Source organism: Heloderma suspectum, chromosome 6, assembly GCF_057233095.1.
Source record: "Heloderma suspectum isolate Gila_16-S chromosome 6, 16-S_ref, whole genome shotgun sequence".
Classification (NCBI taxonomy): domain Eukaryota; kingdom Metazoa; phylum Chordata; class Lepidosauria; order Squamata; family Helodermatidae; genus Heloderma; species Heloderma suspectum.
The window spans coordinates 111172082-111189113 of record NC_139463.1 but is presented as its reverse complement, the minus strand read 5'-3'; the positions used below and the strand labels follow the sequence as shown (position 1 = coordinate 111189113).

At 42.4% G+C, this 17032-nt stretch overlaps 1 protein-coding gene and 1 long non-coding RNA gene across 2 annotated transcripts; one reads left to right on the top strand and one right to left on the bottom strand.

Moving 5' to 3' along the window:
- The first annotated feature begins 245 nt into the window (after positions 1-245).
- Positions 246-4887, top strand: LOC146342519 (uncharacterized). Its single transcript, XR_014784136.1, has 3 exons — positions 246-440; positions 4199-4354; positions 4461-4887. It is a non-coding gene; the product is annotated as an uncharacterized LOC146342519 (long non-coding RNA).
- On the bottom strand, positions 4065-9919 carry LOC146342518 (vomeronasal type-2 receptor 26-like). Its single transcript, XM_084808578.1, has 4 exons — positions 9744-9919; positions 8426-8653; positions 7249-7375; positions 4065-5318 (listed from the first exon to the last, which is right to left on the bottom strand). Exons 3-4 carry the CDS (start codon positions 7319-7321, stop codon positions 4417-4419), a joined length of 975 nt encoding a protein of 324 aa, XP_084664704.1. The 5' UTR covers positions 7322-7375; positions 8426-8653; positions 9744-9919; the 3' UTR covers positions 4065-4416.
- Between the last annotated feature and the right edge of the window lie 7113 nt (positions 9920-17032).

The window sequence follows — 17032 nt, the reverse complement described above, 5'->3', positions numbered from 1 at the left end:
ATTTGGGCAAGGGTAGTCTACGTAAACATTTACGTGGACTACGGCGAAAATAAGGGCAACGCTATTTGCGTTGCCTATTTTTGCCGTAGTCTACATAAATGTCTACGTAGACTACACGTGCCCAAATAAGGAACGCAAATGGCGGTGCCCATGGGCGCCACCATTTGCGTATGCACTTCCCCCCCCATAAGTCAGCCATGATAGGCTACGTAAACATTTACATAGCCTATCACGGCTGACTGCAGGGACACAAACAGCAGCGGCTACGGCCGCCGCCATTTGCGTCCCGGCAGGAGACGAGATTCGTGGCCGGAGGGACGGGGCGCCTCCCCCCCGGCCAGAATTTCGGCAGGAGGGACGGGGTGCCTCCCCCCCACCCAGAATTTCGGGGGGAGGAACGGAGCACCTCCCCCCCACCGCGAAGCAAGGTACGGGACCAGGTAAGTGACTTTCGTCCATCCCTAGTTAAGGCTATTTCATGTTGACTCAAGCTCCAAAAGGTCAAGAAATTGGAAGCTATCACTGATGCCTTAACTGATATACTGCTTCGATGTTACAGCCTATACTTCCTTACAACTTACTTTCCATTCGAGTACATTTTCCCTTGGTCTTCCAGGCTGATGGGAAGGATGGAGTGCCTGAGACCAGAAAATATGTCCCACATTGTCCTGGACCTGTATCACCTTATGACTCACCTGAGCATTATGGTTTTGCTAGAGGATCCAACCCTGTGAGTTGGCCCACGCCAGTTTGTTCCTTACACCTGTAGCTGGCAGGATGGGTTAAAAAGTGAGTGGGAGCCTTCTTCTAGCAGTAAGGCTAGATGCTTTATGGCAATACAGGACCAGGACAATGTGAGGCATCTGTGCTGACCAAGGAAAAGTGTGGGTGCAGGGAGGGTAAGTGGTAACGAAGCACAAGTTCCAGCATTGCGCAACATCATCACTGTTCACAGGGCACGTCAGTTAAGGCATCAGCCTTAGCTTCCAATTTCCAGGTTTGTGGAGCTTGAGCCAACACGAGAGAACCTGACTTCTAGTGTTAAGCCTGCAGGGTTTTTGATCATTTAATTTCCCCCTTTTTGTTGTTTGTTTGTTTGTTTGTTTTAAAGGAAAGTTACAATTCCTATGTTGTTAATCCTACCCCCTCTCCAATGTATTTGAATCTGCTTTCTTGCAAGTTTGCCAATATGATAAATGAGATGATGAAAACATAACTAATCATGGGAACACTGAGGTCTCACAGGGATCTGTATTGGGACCACTGCTTTTCCACATGTGATAAATAATCTGGAATTATGTAGGAGTGAGCACTGAGTTGGCCACGTTTGCGGATAACAGACCAAATTATTTGGGGTGGTTTAAACAAGAAAGGATTGCGAAGAGCTCCAAAAGGATCTTTCCAGACTGGGAGAATGGACATCAAAATGGCAAATGTGGTTCAATGTCATCATGTATAAAGTAGTGCATATTGGATGGAAAAATCCCACGTTCAAGTATATACTGATGGGATCTGAGCTGGCACTAACATGCCAAGAAAGAGAATGAAACAAACTCACTGGGGCTGTTCACACAACATGCTAACCCACACTCAGTAGTTGAGTATGGGTTGTTTTGAACCAAAGATGATTTGTTGAACCATGGCTTTGTGTGCTGTCTGAATGCAGCCAAGGTGGCTTGTTAACCATGCAGTGTGGCTTATTTTCTTGAACAAGCCAGCTTGAGAACCCATGGTTTGTTGTTGGGTTGTTCATGGTTGTTAACAAACCGCACTGCATGGGTAACAACAAGGCACCCTGGCTGTGTTCAGACAAGACGATAACCCACCCTGGGGAAAATATCCTGTGTTCAAACAACATGCTGACCCATGGTTCAACAACAACAAAACATGGTTCAAAACAACCCCACTCAACCACTGAGTGTGGCTTAGTGTGTTGTGTGAACAGCCCCAGGTGTGGCTGCTTGGCAAAAGGAAAAATTGATGTTATGCATAATCAGAAAAGGAATCGAAAATAAATAGTCCAACCCCTTCCTGGTGCCAGTGTGGCGTAGTGGCTAGAGTGCTGGACTGGGAGTTGGGAGATCCGAGTTCAACTCCCCACTCAGGCATGGAAGCTCACTGGGTGACTTTGGGCCAGTCACAGACTCTCAGCCCAACCCACCTCACAGCGTTGTTGTTGTAAGGATAAAATGGAAGAGGAGGAGGATTATATATGCCACCTGGGGTTGCTTAAGGAGGAGGAAAGATGGGATCGAAATGGAATGAATGAATGATGCAAACATCTAACAACGGTGTGTCCACACCTTTCCTAGATGTTTCGCTCCATTGACAAAGAGCTTGTGTTATCAGGAAGTGCTTCCCAATGTTTGTTGTTATAATTTGAATCCTTGGGTCCCACCTGCAACAACAACAGAAATAATGCTACTGTCCATATGACAGGCCTTCACCCATCTAAAGATGGCAATTGCATAGGCTCTGAAGAGTGCCCTCACCAGGCTAAACATACCCAACTCCTGCAAGGTTTCTTCATAGGACTTGGTCTCCAAGCCCCTTGCTGTCTTTATCACTATAATTCCCTGGACCGGGTTCCTTTTTTTGTCAACATCCTTTTTAAATTGTGGTGCCCAAAACTGGGCACAATATTCCAGGGGAAGTTTGACAAAAGGAGATTATACTGATGGTGATGGTGATAGAGATGGTGATGATGATAACAGTAAGCAAGGATATTCATGAATGACCAAAATATCCCTTATGCCAAATTCTTGATACTATCACCAGTGATTTGAGTGTTCCCATAATCTTTTAGAAATTAAAAGTTGCTGATTGAACTAAATAGCATTTATCATTTCTGAGGACTTTATTCCTCATTGTAAAGGTACCTTTACCAGGGAACTGAACAGGTTTTCACAACTAAGAGCTGTAAATCTAAATTTTGTTTAAAATATAAACCCCAGAATACTGAACCAGAGTTCCTCTTAGACTATTTGTGCCAGTTTAGTGATATGGGATTTCTTCAGTTCCATAGGTATGGGGGGAAAATATGACCATCATTGTCTGCATTGTTACTTACTAATCATTTTGGGTGTAGGATTGGAAGTGGAATGGAATGCTCTTTCTGGCTCAAGAGATGACAACATATGCAGTTCTTTTTTTTCACTGTGTATTGGGGGAAAAGACAGGGTTTCCACACATGTTGTAAGGTTAATTTTGAAATTCTCCAAAAGATTGATTTCAATGGAAGACTAGCATAGCCCCCAAATAATACTAAAAAAAACACAGTTTATTTTTATTTGTTTGGGTTTGAAAAGAGGTAAAGCTCATCTGTAAACCCAACAGGTGTTTATTTTCTTAATAATAACTAAATAATTGCATTATTAAAGGGAGTTGCAAAAACAACTCAAAATAAGCCTCAAAATTATACTGCCTATAACAATGACACCTGTTCAGCTAGGAATGTGAAACTTGGTATCCATGATAAGGTCTACAGTTGTGTAAAGTTTCAAACTGATCTGAGGTACACATTGCGAATTGTACTCTTTATGCCAAGCTACAGCTCTGCATAGCATATATTAGTTTTAATTTAAAACACTTTTCCTGTCCTGGTCCTGGGCACTCCATTCTCTGCATCTGGATTTGGGTCTGAAAGACTGAAAGACCAAGGAAAAGTGTGATTTTGCACAATGCATCAGTGATCACAGGTTAGGGATGGCATCATCCTTAGCTTCTAATTTCCTGGCTTTGTGGGGATTGAGCTCAGGTCTTAAACAAGATTTTTTATTTATAATAATCAATTCAATTGTAAATTGTGCAGAGAGCTTACATGAACAGACCATCTCCAGCTCCAGCTTATGGAGGATGGTGGATACGGCAACTAATCTTGTAGAAAAATAACAGTCCAAAAATGCATGGGGCTGTTAGTAGGGGAACTTAGGTCCCATTGAAATACTGGAACAAGTTAGTAATGACATAAATTTTTCCCATGAATTTCAATTGGAAAAATGTTCAGCTGGATCCAAGCTTATGTAAGGGAATATCTCTACAATACAAGAAACACAACAGCAATTACACTTCCAGAAACATTTTTTTTAATCAGACATTCTGAAAAAGCTAATACCACAATAATTACACTTTTTGATGGGTCAGAAATAAAAAAAATATATATACATAAAATCCAGTAATCTTCTCACATGCATTACAGGAGATCTGAAGAGAAATTGACACCAATACCATCAAGTAATCTGGGTTTACTCCACACTTTGCTTTATATTTACACTCTAATGTGGAAATCAAAAGCATGACAGTCATCATAAACCCCAGTACAGATATCACTGAAAAGGAGTACATCCCATTGAAGGTAATGGAACAGATTCATTAATACTAACTTTGTCTAAATCAGTGCCATAGAGTTTAGATTCTTTACTTTTTTCTTCTTCTTAGCTGTTCTCTGTTGTTTAACTCAGGCCTCAACACAATGATATAACATTTGGGGGAAAAGATACAAATGAGTAACCCAGCACTGGAGGCCAAGATGGAGAAGATCTCTACAGCCACCATGTATTTTCCTCTTGTGCTCAGGTATGTTGGAACAAAGGAAAGCCAAACACTGCAAAAGACTAACATGCTGAAGGTAATGAACTTGGCTTCATTAAAACTGTCAGGCAACTTCCTGGCTAGGAAAGCCACAGTGAAGCTGACAATGGCCAGAAACCCCAGAAAGCCCAAGACACAATAGAACATGGTGACTGATCCTTCATTGCATTCCAATACAATTTCTTTATTCATTGAGTGCATATCAAGATTGGGGAATGGCGGAGAGGTTGCTAACCACACCATACAAATACTGGCTTGAATGAGAGAGCAGAATAAAACAACAGAGGATGCCAATTTATTCCCTGCCCATTTCCTCATTCTGGACCCAGGAACAGTAGCCATGAAAGCTAAAACCACAACAATAGTCTTGGCCAAGATGCAAGAAACAGCCAATGTGAAGATGACACCAAAAGCAGTTTGTCGAAGTAGGCAGGGCAACACATTAGGCTCACCAATAAATAGCAAAACACAAAGGAAGGAGAGCAGAAGGGAGGTGAGGAGGCTATATGTGAGGTTCTGGTTGTTGGCTTTGACTAAGGGAGTGTCCTGGTGCTTAATGAAGATACAAAACACCAGAGCTGTGATGAAAACAAAGAAAAGAGCCAACATGGCCAAAGCAGTCCCCAGAGGCTCTTCATAAGTCAAGAAGGTTATGGTTTTCGAAATGCATACATCTTTGTCAGAGGTGGGATATTGATCTTCTGGGCATTGAGAACAGTCATCCATGTCTGAAAAAGAAAACATGGGCTTCTACATTGCTGTCTGATATATATTATATTGTCATGATTGAAACTCAACACTGAAAAAACCCCAATGACTGCTGGAGTGAATTCTAAACAACAACTTCACAGTTTTTAATACCATTACATTTCTAGTAACTTACACTCAGAGCTGATGCTAAAGGAAACTAGATAGAACACATCATGAAAAGGGAAATCCTATCAATGCATCTTCTTTCCTTGAATACAAATGTATAAATATAGATAATTTTGTGTGTTGTAGGATAGACGTATAGGATAGGTATTCTATAGAGTTCTAGGCATTGCCAGATTCTGGGAAAGATGCTAGATTATTGCTCAGTAGGGGTGTGCACAAAAGATAAAATTTGGTTTTAATGCTGCTTTGGAAATTCAGATGTGGGTCAATTCAGCTCAGGCCATCTCAGAGGACACCCATTGTGACAAAACTCTCTGAGGTGGCCCACTTTAGTTTGGGACTTGTCCATAGCAAACACACAACCAGAATGCTCACAAATGAAGAGTTAAATATGCCACCTTGGATGCATCATACTGTCCCATCTCAATCCTAAACCAAGATGGTACCAGGTACATACCTTGAGTGTGAAAATATGTTTTAAACAACCCAACTGTATGAGTAAAGATCAAACTGGCTTCATTCAAGGATGACAGTTATCAGATATTAGCAGGAGAACAATACAGTGAGTTAATATATATATCAATATGATGAAATACAAGCATCTCTCATATCATTAGATGTTGAGTGGTATTTCCTATTTCAGACCTTAGGGCAGCATTCCCTAACCTCATGCCCTCCAGATCCCTTGGACAACATCTCCCCTCATTTCAGCTATCATCAGCATTGGGCTATCTAGAGGGCACCATTTTGGGGATGGCTGCCTTGAGTTTGGAGTTTACTTTCTAAGAACTAAAGAAACTATATATCCCAACCAAAGGCCTAAGGTCACATAGTAGTGAAGTTGGTACTGGAAGAAGTGGTGAGGAGTTTTAGTGAGTACGCACAGCTGCCTCCTGTACATTATATGGTATTGCTGATGCATAGAGACTTGTGTAGCTTAACATAGTGAGCATATTTTAGTTGGCTTTATCTAACCAAGGTGGACCCCTTTGAAAGGCAGCTTCTAGAAGTAGGCCTCTGTATATTTTTATTGATGTCAGGGAAGTACAGCTCTACGTATCAACAACTGTACATTTGCCTTGTTATTTTTCTCCCTGAGATAAAGGTGTAGTGTCTTATCTCATCCATAAGTTGGGAGGCTTCCTTTCTCTCTTTGAATGTTGGGGCCTCTTTCTTCTAAGGAAAGCAATTAATCCAGGCAGGGATGTTATGAGAATCTTTGAGAATGTGTGAGGGGCTATATAAGCTGGAGAACAAAGGAACCCAATTTGGTGTTGCTTCAGAGGCAATTGTGTAGCTGGCCTGGAGAAATCGCTCTGGTCCTGGGAGATGTGTTCTGTGGTGTCTTGGGGACACACACACACACACACACACGGACAACTGTTTTGTATCCTGAAGGAATGAGAGCTTTCTTTGTGTAATCTTTCTAGCTCCATATATAAATTGGAAACCATATTTCACTAATGGTCCAGATGTATTGCCCTGTAGGAACTTAAATGAGATATAGTTGACTATATTACACTACTGTTGCCATTTCACTGTGCAACTTCTGGGGAAAAAAGATATCCAAAGGTTGGTGATCTCTGCTGGAGTTGTGGGAAAGGTGGAGCAGATGTCCATGCAGGGTGGAAATGTAAAAAAGTCAGTAACTTTTGGAAGGCTAATATAACTCATATCAGAAACATCAGAAGCCCCTTCCTGTTAATATGTTTGTACATATCTACTTGATATATTAATAGAAATAAGATATATGTGATAAAATATACACACATCATCTCTTACCCATATGTTTCGAGAACTTGCCTTCTGGACATGGAAGGCAATCATAGCAGCAAAACGGCTCCCCTTCCTTCATTGCCTTGCTATAACCTGGATGGCAATTATCATTACACTGAGAAAGAGGTTGCACCTATCCATAAACAAAAGAGAATCATCTTTTATTAATTGGGAGCTTCCCAATTCATGGTCACCATATAATTAACAATCTCGCTCCATTCAGTGTCTTCCCCTCTACTTGAGTTCAATATTTAATACTGCATGAACTGCCTGTCACAGTACTTCATATTCTGGCACCCTAATACCATTCCAATCCACTGTACAGTCAGATCAGCAGGTGAAGCTACATTGACTGTAGAGACTTTGTTTTACTCCTCTCCTCGAGTCGCTAATCTTCATTAATTTTATTTTTTTGTTTCACTTATTTATAGACCATGTTTCATCATAATCGATAAAATACTGTTTACCTTTTAGGACTAGTATAATAAAACCACAATAAAACAGAGCAGATATCCAACATTCAATAGGCCAGTACTAAAAATCAGTGTCTGGGAATGCCCACATGAATAAATACATATTTACTCACTAGCAGAACACCTGCACAATTGGTGTCTATCGGATCTCAAAGAGGAGGTGCTTGATTTAACACAAAACCTTCACCCCGGTCAGGGTGGCTTGGTTATATTTCCCCAGTTCTTCATCTCACTGTAAGGTTTCCAACCTCCAGTGCATTGGCTTGGCAGTAGGAATGGACAAGAATTTTGTGTCAGTTTGCATATCACCTAAACCTGGCCTGTTTGCAACCCTAGATATGAATGGGAGCACTGAAATAGTCACACATTCCCAGACCTGCAATGACATTTGAAAAATGTGTTGTTATTCTTGTAGTTTGGGATGTGCGCTTTGAAATGCACATCTCTCCCCCCACCCCCAATTGCATTTTCATGCTTTAGTCAATGGGGAAAGAGTGATCTGTGTATTTAAGAAATGAATTATACATGCCAACTTTCAGTAAAGTAAAGAATTTCCAAAATATAGCCAGACAATAGATAAGGTTGCACCCATGGTTTGGATATGCAGCACTGAATCGACAGAATACAGAGACAGACCTATGGCAGTGTCTGAAAGGTGAACCAGTCTGAAATGACTGCTGGGTACTCCCAGAAATGCGGAGGGGGCCTACCTGGTTGTACCTGCTGTGCCATGTGATAGCATCCTCACGTAAGGCGAACACCACATTGTGAGGAGCGCTGGGGTCTATCCTCCCAACCTTGACTCTCTGAAAAGATTGGTTTGGGAATGTGACCCAGTTGATAATATCGAATCCATCTATTAAATCCCCATTTTGGTCAAAAGATACCTTTTCCCCAGCACTATTGTTAAATGAGATGCTTCTCAGAAACCAGTGGAGCTAAATTGAAAAAAAGAAAACAAAAAGAAAGAAGAGAGATTCAGAAGAATGTACAAAAGAATGAACACGTTTCACCCTGGATATCTATGGTTAGTGGTTCCCTTCCAAGTTCTGTACAGTTTAGTTGCAGTAGCAGTATGAGTCGCAGTAAGTGTAGCAGTGGTAGAGCATCGCAGTAAGCAATCACCTAAAATTGTTAAGTTCTTTACTTTTCCTCTTCTTATTGGATTGGATCTAAGCTAAGTTTGCAAAGGGAACTAAACTGAACAAATTATAGATTATTTAATATCATGAACTGACATGGAGCTTTACAGAGGACAACAATGAAAAAGATAAGCCAGAGGTTGAATTAAGAAAAGGCCTTGCCCAGAAACCTGTAAACTAATGAACTTGAAACCAGGGTAGTTTTGAATATTCTCAGGGTATTGCGGGGGTGGAGGGAGAGGAGGTGAGATAAAAGGGGGAGGAAAATGAGGTGGAGAACTTCTGATGCCTTTGGGTGCATTTCCCCATCTCATTACCCCTCTTCAACTTGCTGCCTATCCCCCAGTTCTCCTGAAGAAGGCTGGATAGAAAAGTCAGCAATAGATGCAAAGCATCTGTGAGGCCAAAAGAAGCCATGTCTGCCTGTGTGGGTGTGGGGCCATTAACGTTGTTAACTTTGATGTTTGGGCTTTGCACTGGGCATTCTTCTGCTGCTGCTGCTGGAGCGTTTGTTTTTAGGGGTTCTTATCCATCCTGCGATGATTCCTGCCAGTCGGAGATTATTTGGTAAACCTGAAGAAATTATGGCTCCATGGAATCCCTGTTATACATCCTGATGATGTCTCACACATGTCTTAGAATCTGAGATGCAAGTGGTTCCTGAAATTTCATTCAAGAGGTCTGATGGACGGACGCTTAACTTAAGAAACCACTTAAGCTAGTGCTGGGCCACATAGTAAGTCTTAAAATGAAACAAAACTGGGAAATTGACAAAGGATTCCTTAAAGTTTCTCACTCACGGTAAAATTGGCAATAGGAAGTAGAATGTCCACACACAGCCACACCCTCATGCCCACCAGACAGTAGGGATGTAAGAACCACCTACCTGGCTCCGCGCCAGGCAATCTGCGGTGGGGGGGAGGCACTCCGTCTCTCCCCCTGAAATCCTCAATGGGGGGGAGGCGCTCCGTCCCTCCCCCCGGAATCCTCCCGGCCGGCTCCACTCTGTGGCCAAGCCGCGGAGCCGCCGGCCAGCTCCGGACACCAGCAGCCGGACATCCGGCCAGTGGGCAGCCCTACAGGGATGCAAATGGCAGCTGTCGTAGCCGCCGCTATTTACGTCCCTGTATTGAGCCGTGATAGGCTACATAAATACTTACGTAGCCTATCACGGCAGGGGGAAAAAACCCAGCGTACACAAATGGCGGTAGACGCCGCCATTTGTGTATGCTGGGTTCCCCCCCCCGCCATGATAGGCTACGTAAATACTTACATAGCCTATCACAGGCTCCGCAGGGACGCAAATGGCGTCCCTGCATTAGCCGTGATAGGCTACGTAAGTATTTACATAGCCTATCACGGCTATGAAGAGGAGGAAGCAAATGGAGGCCGCAGGATGGCCGCCATTTGCAAAGCAGTGCAGACGGGAGAAGGTAAGTGCTCCATTTCGCATGCCTTTCGTGGGGTGGGGGTGGCGGGGACTTCGTCCCATGCACCTTTCATGGGTTGGGGGGGCTTCGTTCCATGACGGATTTCGGGGGGCCGAATGCACTGGAATTCGGCCTCACCAGGCTCCATCGCGGAATTCTCTGACATCCCTACCAGACGTGTGTGTGTGTGTGTGTGTGTGTGTGTGTGTTCCTCACACAGCACTCCGCTCCCCCACCCAAATGATGAATGGCCACCCCACCCAACCGACATAAAGTGCCACGTAAGACAGCATTCTTTTTTCAGTATTATTTCCTCCGAACTGTACACTAATTATGAATGAAAATACAAACACAGTAAGGTTGCTTCTCTCTAAGAACCAAACTGCTTTTTGTGACTTCCAACCTGGGTGCTGTTTACTCCCCAAGATGCAATTTGTGGTAAGTAGCACAACCAGGGGCAAACGGAACCCAGGGGTTGGAGGAATTCAGCAGAAAAGCAGGGTGGGCCCCCTATTCAGATCAGCAGCACGTTCTAAATTGGGGCCCCATGGCTGCTCTTTCTACGGAACAAAAGCAGCCTGGTTAAGCATGCCTGTTTAAACCCCTGCATAAGGTTATCCATAGTTTGGTGCTCAAGCTGAAAACTAGAGGAAATCTAATTCATCTATGTTCCAATACACCCAAGCCAAAGAAATTCAAGGGAATCCCCCTGCACACCCTCTCACTGGGGATACCTCTGGATCCTGCTTGCAATACTGGGCACAATATCCATTCTGGACATGTTTCCAGGCATGCAGAGAAGGATGGTTCTGAAGGAGATTCTAGTGCCAGTGTAAATCTCCCCCAGACCTGATTTCCAAGGTGAGTGGGAAACAATACAACAAATGAAGACTTTTTTTTGCTCAAACTGCTTTCTATTCATATATAATAGAAATTAACATAAAATATATAAATTAGTTTCACCAGTATTTTGAGCAAATGGGTGATGGCTGAACATTATTTAGTCCACTAGAGCAGAATGGGAATACCCAGACTTATAGTAAAAATCAGGATCAGGATTTGTGGACTGTGTGATGACTCAATATTAAAAGCGGCGTGGTATTTCCATCTGTAAATTCAAGACAAATAGCAGGACGGTTCCTCAATGGGTGCTGCATTCCTGGTTTCCAGCTGGAACTATGCATGTGGACTACTTTGAGGCAAGCTGAATTCCCACTCACCAATTTTTCACAGGCAGAGCAGACTGCTGGAGTCATTCCTCCCCACAACTCCTGTGCTGTCAAACCATCAATATAACAAACCTAGACTATGTCTGTAATAAGCAAGCCTGCCTTTTTAGGTAGACAGCTTTCCGCTTAGTCTGGATTCTCTTTTTGCTCCCAGATATGGAGTCTCTGCTGCATTACTTTGCAAAGAACTTTACCTGCCATGCCATTTGATTTGGAAGATCACATCTCTTTCCATTTACACTTGCTCCATATTTGGATGAAAGCATGGCCTGCAAAGCATGTGCCACAGCATGGACTGCATTGTAGACACTATAGCTATGACCAGTCATACTCATTTCAAACACAGATGCTGGAAGAGACTCTAGCTTTTCCTCCCCTGTACAGATGTTCCCAGCCGTCACATCCAGCTCAGAGTTGGGGAAGAAACACTCAAATGCCATTTCCCAGAAGACCCTGATGAAGCCGTCTTCTCTGTCAGAGGTGGGGTTCCTCATCTGAAGAAATTTCTGAAATCCAAACACCTCCTTGGAGTGAATTGCAAAAGATATACAGCCATGAATAAAGTCTACATCTGAACTTCTTTGAAAGGGAAGTGATGTGAAATCCATCTGAGCTGTCATAATCCAGACTTTAGTTTTTGTCTTCATTGGCAAGCCCTCATATTCTAAAGCCTGGGGAAACATTCTCAGAAATATCATGGTATGAATTTCACCATTTAGGATAACTGCATTAGCAGTACTATTAATGACAACCCTTAATTTTTGAAACGCAGTGTCCACAGTGTCAAAAAACTGTGTAGCAAATGAAAGTGTGGGAAATCTTTCTATGAAGTCAAAGCAGACACCTTTCTTGGTAAACATGGGGACAATATCCTGTATCATCCTCTCTCCATTATCATCATTCACAGAACCCAGCCCAATCCATGTCCACCTAAAATGCAGGAGTAACTGGAGAATCCCCACATATTGATGAACACTGTTTGGGAACATTTGGTGGAAGAAAACATTTTGAATGTTGGTATTCATCATGGGAGAAGAGCCATAGATGAGCTAAAGAAAATAAAGCAAGAAGTGCTTAGGGGAGAAGATCCCATCCAAAATGAAAATAAGTTTGTTTGGATATGTCCCTCTCTTTGTGTATTTAGATATTTTCATTCCTTGCCTATGTTTTCAGCTCTTGAAGCTTTTGCGCATCATAGACTAATTTACCATACAAAGGAAATTCAATAAACAAAACCCCTACCATTTACAACAAAAAGTTAAGAAGAATACTTTTTTCAACCAAGCACCATCCAGAACACAGGGAAATCATGAGCTAAGGCTCACAAACCTTGACACCACCTGCTTCTTAAGGCGGCAGAGAGTGGAAGTGCAATTTTCATTCTCCCAAAGCAGATAAACCATGTGAACACAATGGAGAATATAATATGCAGGTGTGACTATGGAGTTGTGGGAAACTTTTGACAAAAACCTGGAGCCACCTACTTCTCTCTCTCTCTCTCTCTCTCTCTCTCTCTCTCTCTCTCTCTCTCACTCTCTCAGAGCAGCTTTCCCCACCCTCCAGATGTGTTGGACTGCAACTCCCATTATTGCCATCCCACATTGCCACTGGCATCATCTTTTCCAGAATTAGGCTATAACACATGGGATCCACCAAGGGACTCAGAAACAGGTGCTGCACTTTAAAGAGAGTATATCTTCAACCAAATGAAGAAAGAACTAATGAATGCCTAATCAAGACACTTCTGGAGACTCCATAACTGGTTCACAAGTACCTTCCCCCATGCCTGGCTTGCCTCAGCGCAGGGAGCACATTGTGGGAGGGGGAAGGCAGCAGCAAAGGCCTGGACGAGGGCCGCGTATTCATGCAGGCGGTGTTGCCAAGGGGAGGGGCTGACAGGGTGATGTTAGCTTGTGAGGCCCCTCCCCTTGGCCTCTTTGAATTGCAGCTCCCTCCCTGCATGCAGTGTGTGCTTTGCTGATAACATGGTACTACAGCTGTGATTTCGGGTGCGTGTGTGTGATGCGTTTCCTCTTTTCGATGATATGTTAGTCGCCACCCTGTTCAACAAAACAGGAAGCCATGACAGCACTCTATCTTCAGTGTGATACATTTTTAAAAAAACAAGCAAACTAAAACACTTTGGTATGTACATTTTTTTAAAAAAAAATAGTATGCAAGTTGTAACATCAAAAAATTCTATTTTTAGAAGTTCTTATTCGGAAAACTCATATGCCTTAATGCACCTTTTGAATAGGGCTGCTTCATACACAATAATGTATTACATAAATGTACATTTTCCGAGTCCTGTCTAGAAGTTTGATTAACAACAGTAGAATAATATGGATGTCCCATCGAATTTAGTGGGGCCCATTCCCAGCCAGGTATATGTAGGATTGCAAGCTAAGTATATCAATTAAGAACAGATCATTTTATCACAATGCCCGAATGCTGTCTCTGTTGCCTGTAGGCATTACAACAATGATTGTGACATTCCACAACCTTTTCCCTTCAGATGTGTTGGACTGCATCTCCCCATCATTGTCAGGCAGCATGATGGGACACAGCAATGACTGTGTCTCCTCTAATTCCTCCTCCTTCAATGCTCCTGTCATGACATGCCACTTGATGACCATGTAGACTCTAAACTGTAGATCTTACGGGAAGAAAACACCAGAGATAATTTCTCTTGTTTCAAGTTCTACCTGCATTTTTGGAAATCTTCTGCCAGTCCTAAGAAAATGGGACTCATGGCCTGACTCAGAAAAGGCCACTTGATTTTTGATCTCAACCACTTTTGATCTCCAAACAACACAACAACATCTAAAATGCAGAACAATTGTGAACAACTCACTTACCTCCCACCCACCACATGCATCTCTTACCTTTGGCATCTTATACATAAATAGAAGAGGAGCCATGTGGAGAGAAACTTTAGAGTTGGGTCCTCCGATCACTGCTACTGGATTCCCCTGGCCATCACATTTATAATTAGGAATGAATTTGTTCCTTGTAGAAACAAGTTCCATTGAGGCATAATATGTCCATTGTGGAAAGAAATGGCTATTATAGATATTGAAGCCCAGGGTGATGTTGGGTAAGATCTGGGGATTTTCATTGATCTCCTCTACAGCAAATGCAAAGGCCAGGATGTGCTGATAGATTTGAGTCATGACCCTGTAATGAGAGTTACATCATGTGTCAAGGTGCATATGTTTCAGAATATGCAATATGCTACACTTCAGTTCTGATGTAGCATCGTGCATTGAGGGTTATATGGTACATCATGGAGAATGTGCTTCGGAATAGGAAATTTCCTACCTTTCTGTTCCATGAAGGTGGAAGAAAATAGTTGGAAGAGAAATGCTCCCACAATTCTCAATTTCCAAATTTCTGCATGGTTTTAAAATTTCTACATTAGGTTTATTTCTGTGTACATGTGTGTAGGTTTTTACTATTACGTATCAGTTAAATATTGCAGAAAAATGATCTTGACAATGACATGTGTCATGATTGCTGGTTTGCAGACTTTTAAGAATGCAGATGCATGCATTAATAGGGGAAATCTTCTCATTCTTCAGTTACCGCACCAAGACTACAAATATGCATGCAAAAAGCATGCATAAGTAAAAGGCTGGATCCAAATGTCATCATATGTAAAGCTGACCTCTTGAAATCAAGGGGATGTACATTAGTCATATCTAAATTCCCAATGATTAAAAGGTTCTGCTTTAAGTAGTGTTACACAGTGTCACCCCACTTGTGAGTGGTAAGAAATTTCAGGGGCTCCAGCACTAACTCAAGGCTCAGTTTCCTGAGAATGAGGTCAGTGGAAACTTTTCACATTTACATGATATAAGATTCACTTATACATATATACAGGCTAAGCATAAGATGATAATGCTGTACAAGATAATATACAGCATTAACACTCCAACAGATTCCTGAAGCCAGAGGGGAAGCAGAAGCCATAGTGTCATGAGATTTTCTGCACAGAGTAAAGTTAGCTGTCTGCCTCCTTTTCAGATCCTGTTCCAGCACAGACTGTTAGGCACACACAGTGACAGTTTGGTACCTCTCCTTCCAGAGTAATCTATGCTTGAGGGAAACTGCCCATGTTTGAGGGAAACCGAACATGGTGTCGGTGATGCCAAATGTGGCATAGGAAGGGATGTGATGCCATTCAGCTATTAAAGAGACTGATGAAGTGCCCGTTCTTCCCCACTAATCCCCTGAAAGAAAAGCCAATCCATGGGACAGACATTCCTGCAAACACTAGTTGCATACACGTATTGTGGAGGAATTTAAAACATGAGTCTCCAATTCTCACAAGATCTGGTTTATTCCTTGAAAACATGGCTGTGTGGTGGTCTCAAGCCTGGGCAAGAGAACACACCCCATTGCCCCATTCCATGAGGTTATATACTTTTCTTTATATTGCATGAGTACATCTGCACATGCTCAGAGATTAAAATTACACAGCACCAGCATAAGCAAGTTAAGCACTTTGGTATTCGGTACGTTTAGGCACTTCTTGTTATTCGTTGTCTTAAACAAAACATTGATAGTTGTCTCCTGCTCATCCAGCAAGCATTATGTTGACCCTAGCATTCTTGGTCTGAAGACCCTTGCTATACATAAATGCTGCTGTGGTAATTGCTTATCACACTCTGGTCTTGACAGAGACCTTAGTTTCTATGTCCTATAATATATACACTTTCTGGTACTTTTCCACACTTCTCCACAAGCCTCTACTCCAGCATTCCCCAAGCTGCTGCCTTTCACAGTATGAAGATGTGGCTAAAAATGATGACTTACACAGTGTCTACAAAGAGGTCCTTTGAGGGACGTTTTTTGAATTCTATCATACTGGAAAACATGTAGATCTGAGACATAATGCCACCAATGCTGATGTCACCTGACTGAAAATGCTTGTGAAGAATAGGAAGTGGGTCACTGATGCTGCATTTGGCACTTGTAATCTTGCACACCACCTGAGGTAGCAGCACTAAGAATGACAGAAAAAATACCATGAACTTGCATGAAACTCTTCTTTTTTGTCCCCAATCCATTAACCTCCAAGTGCCGCTGAACTGCACAGACTGACTTCAATGTAACATCAGTGAGCTGATTTGTGGCTCAGACTGTGGAGTATACAGAGTATATCAGTGATCAGACTGATAGAGCACTGGCTGTACATAGTCCAAGCTCTGAATGACAAAGGGGATATTAATAGCATATGGCATATTAGACCATAGTATTTCTAGTTACATCTCCCTTGGGACATGTTGAACAAGTAGAAATGATCATGGTAAAATCAAAAATTATAGGGAACATAATTACTTGCTGAGCATTACAGTTTCTATGAGACACTGCAGAAGAAAACATATTGATTGCATCTTGAGCTATCCCAGCCTCACTTCAGACCCAATGATGACCTTCACTGGGAGAGGGACAGGGGGACTGAGACCTTGCTATTTCTTCTCAGTATCTCAGTGGCTTTTGATATCATTGAT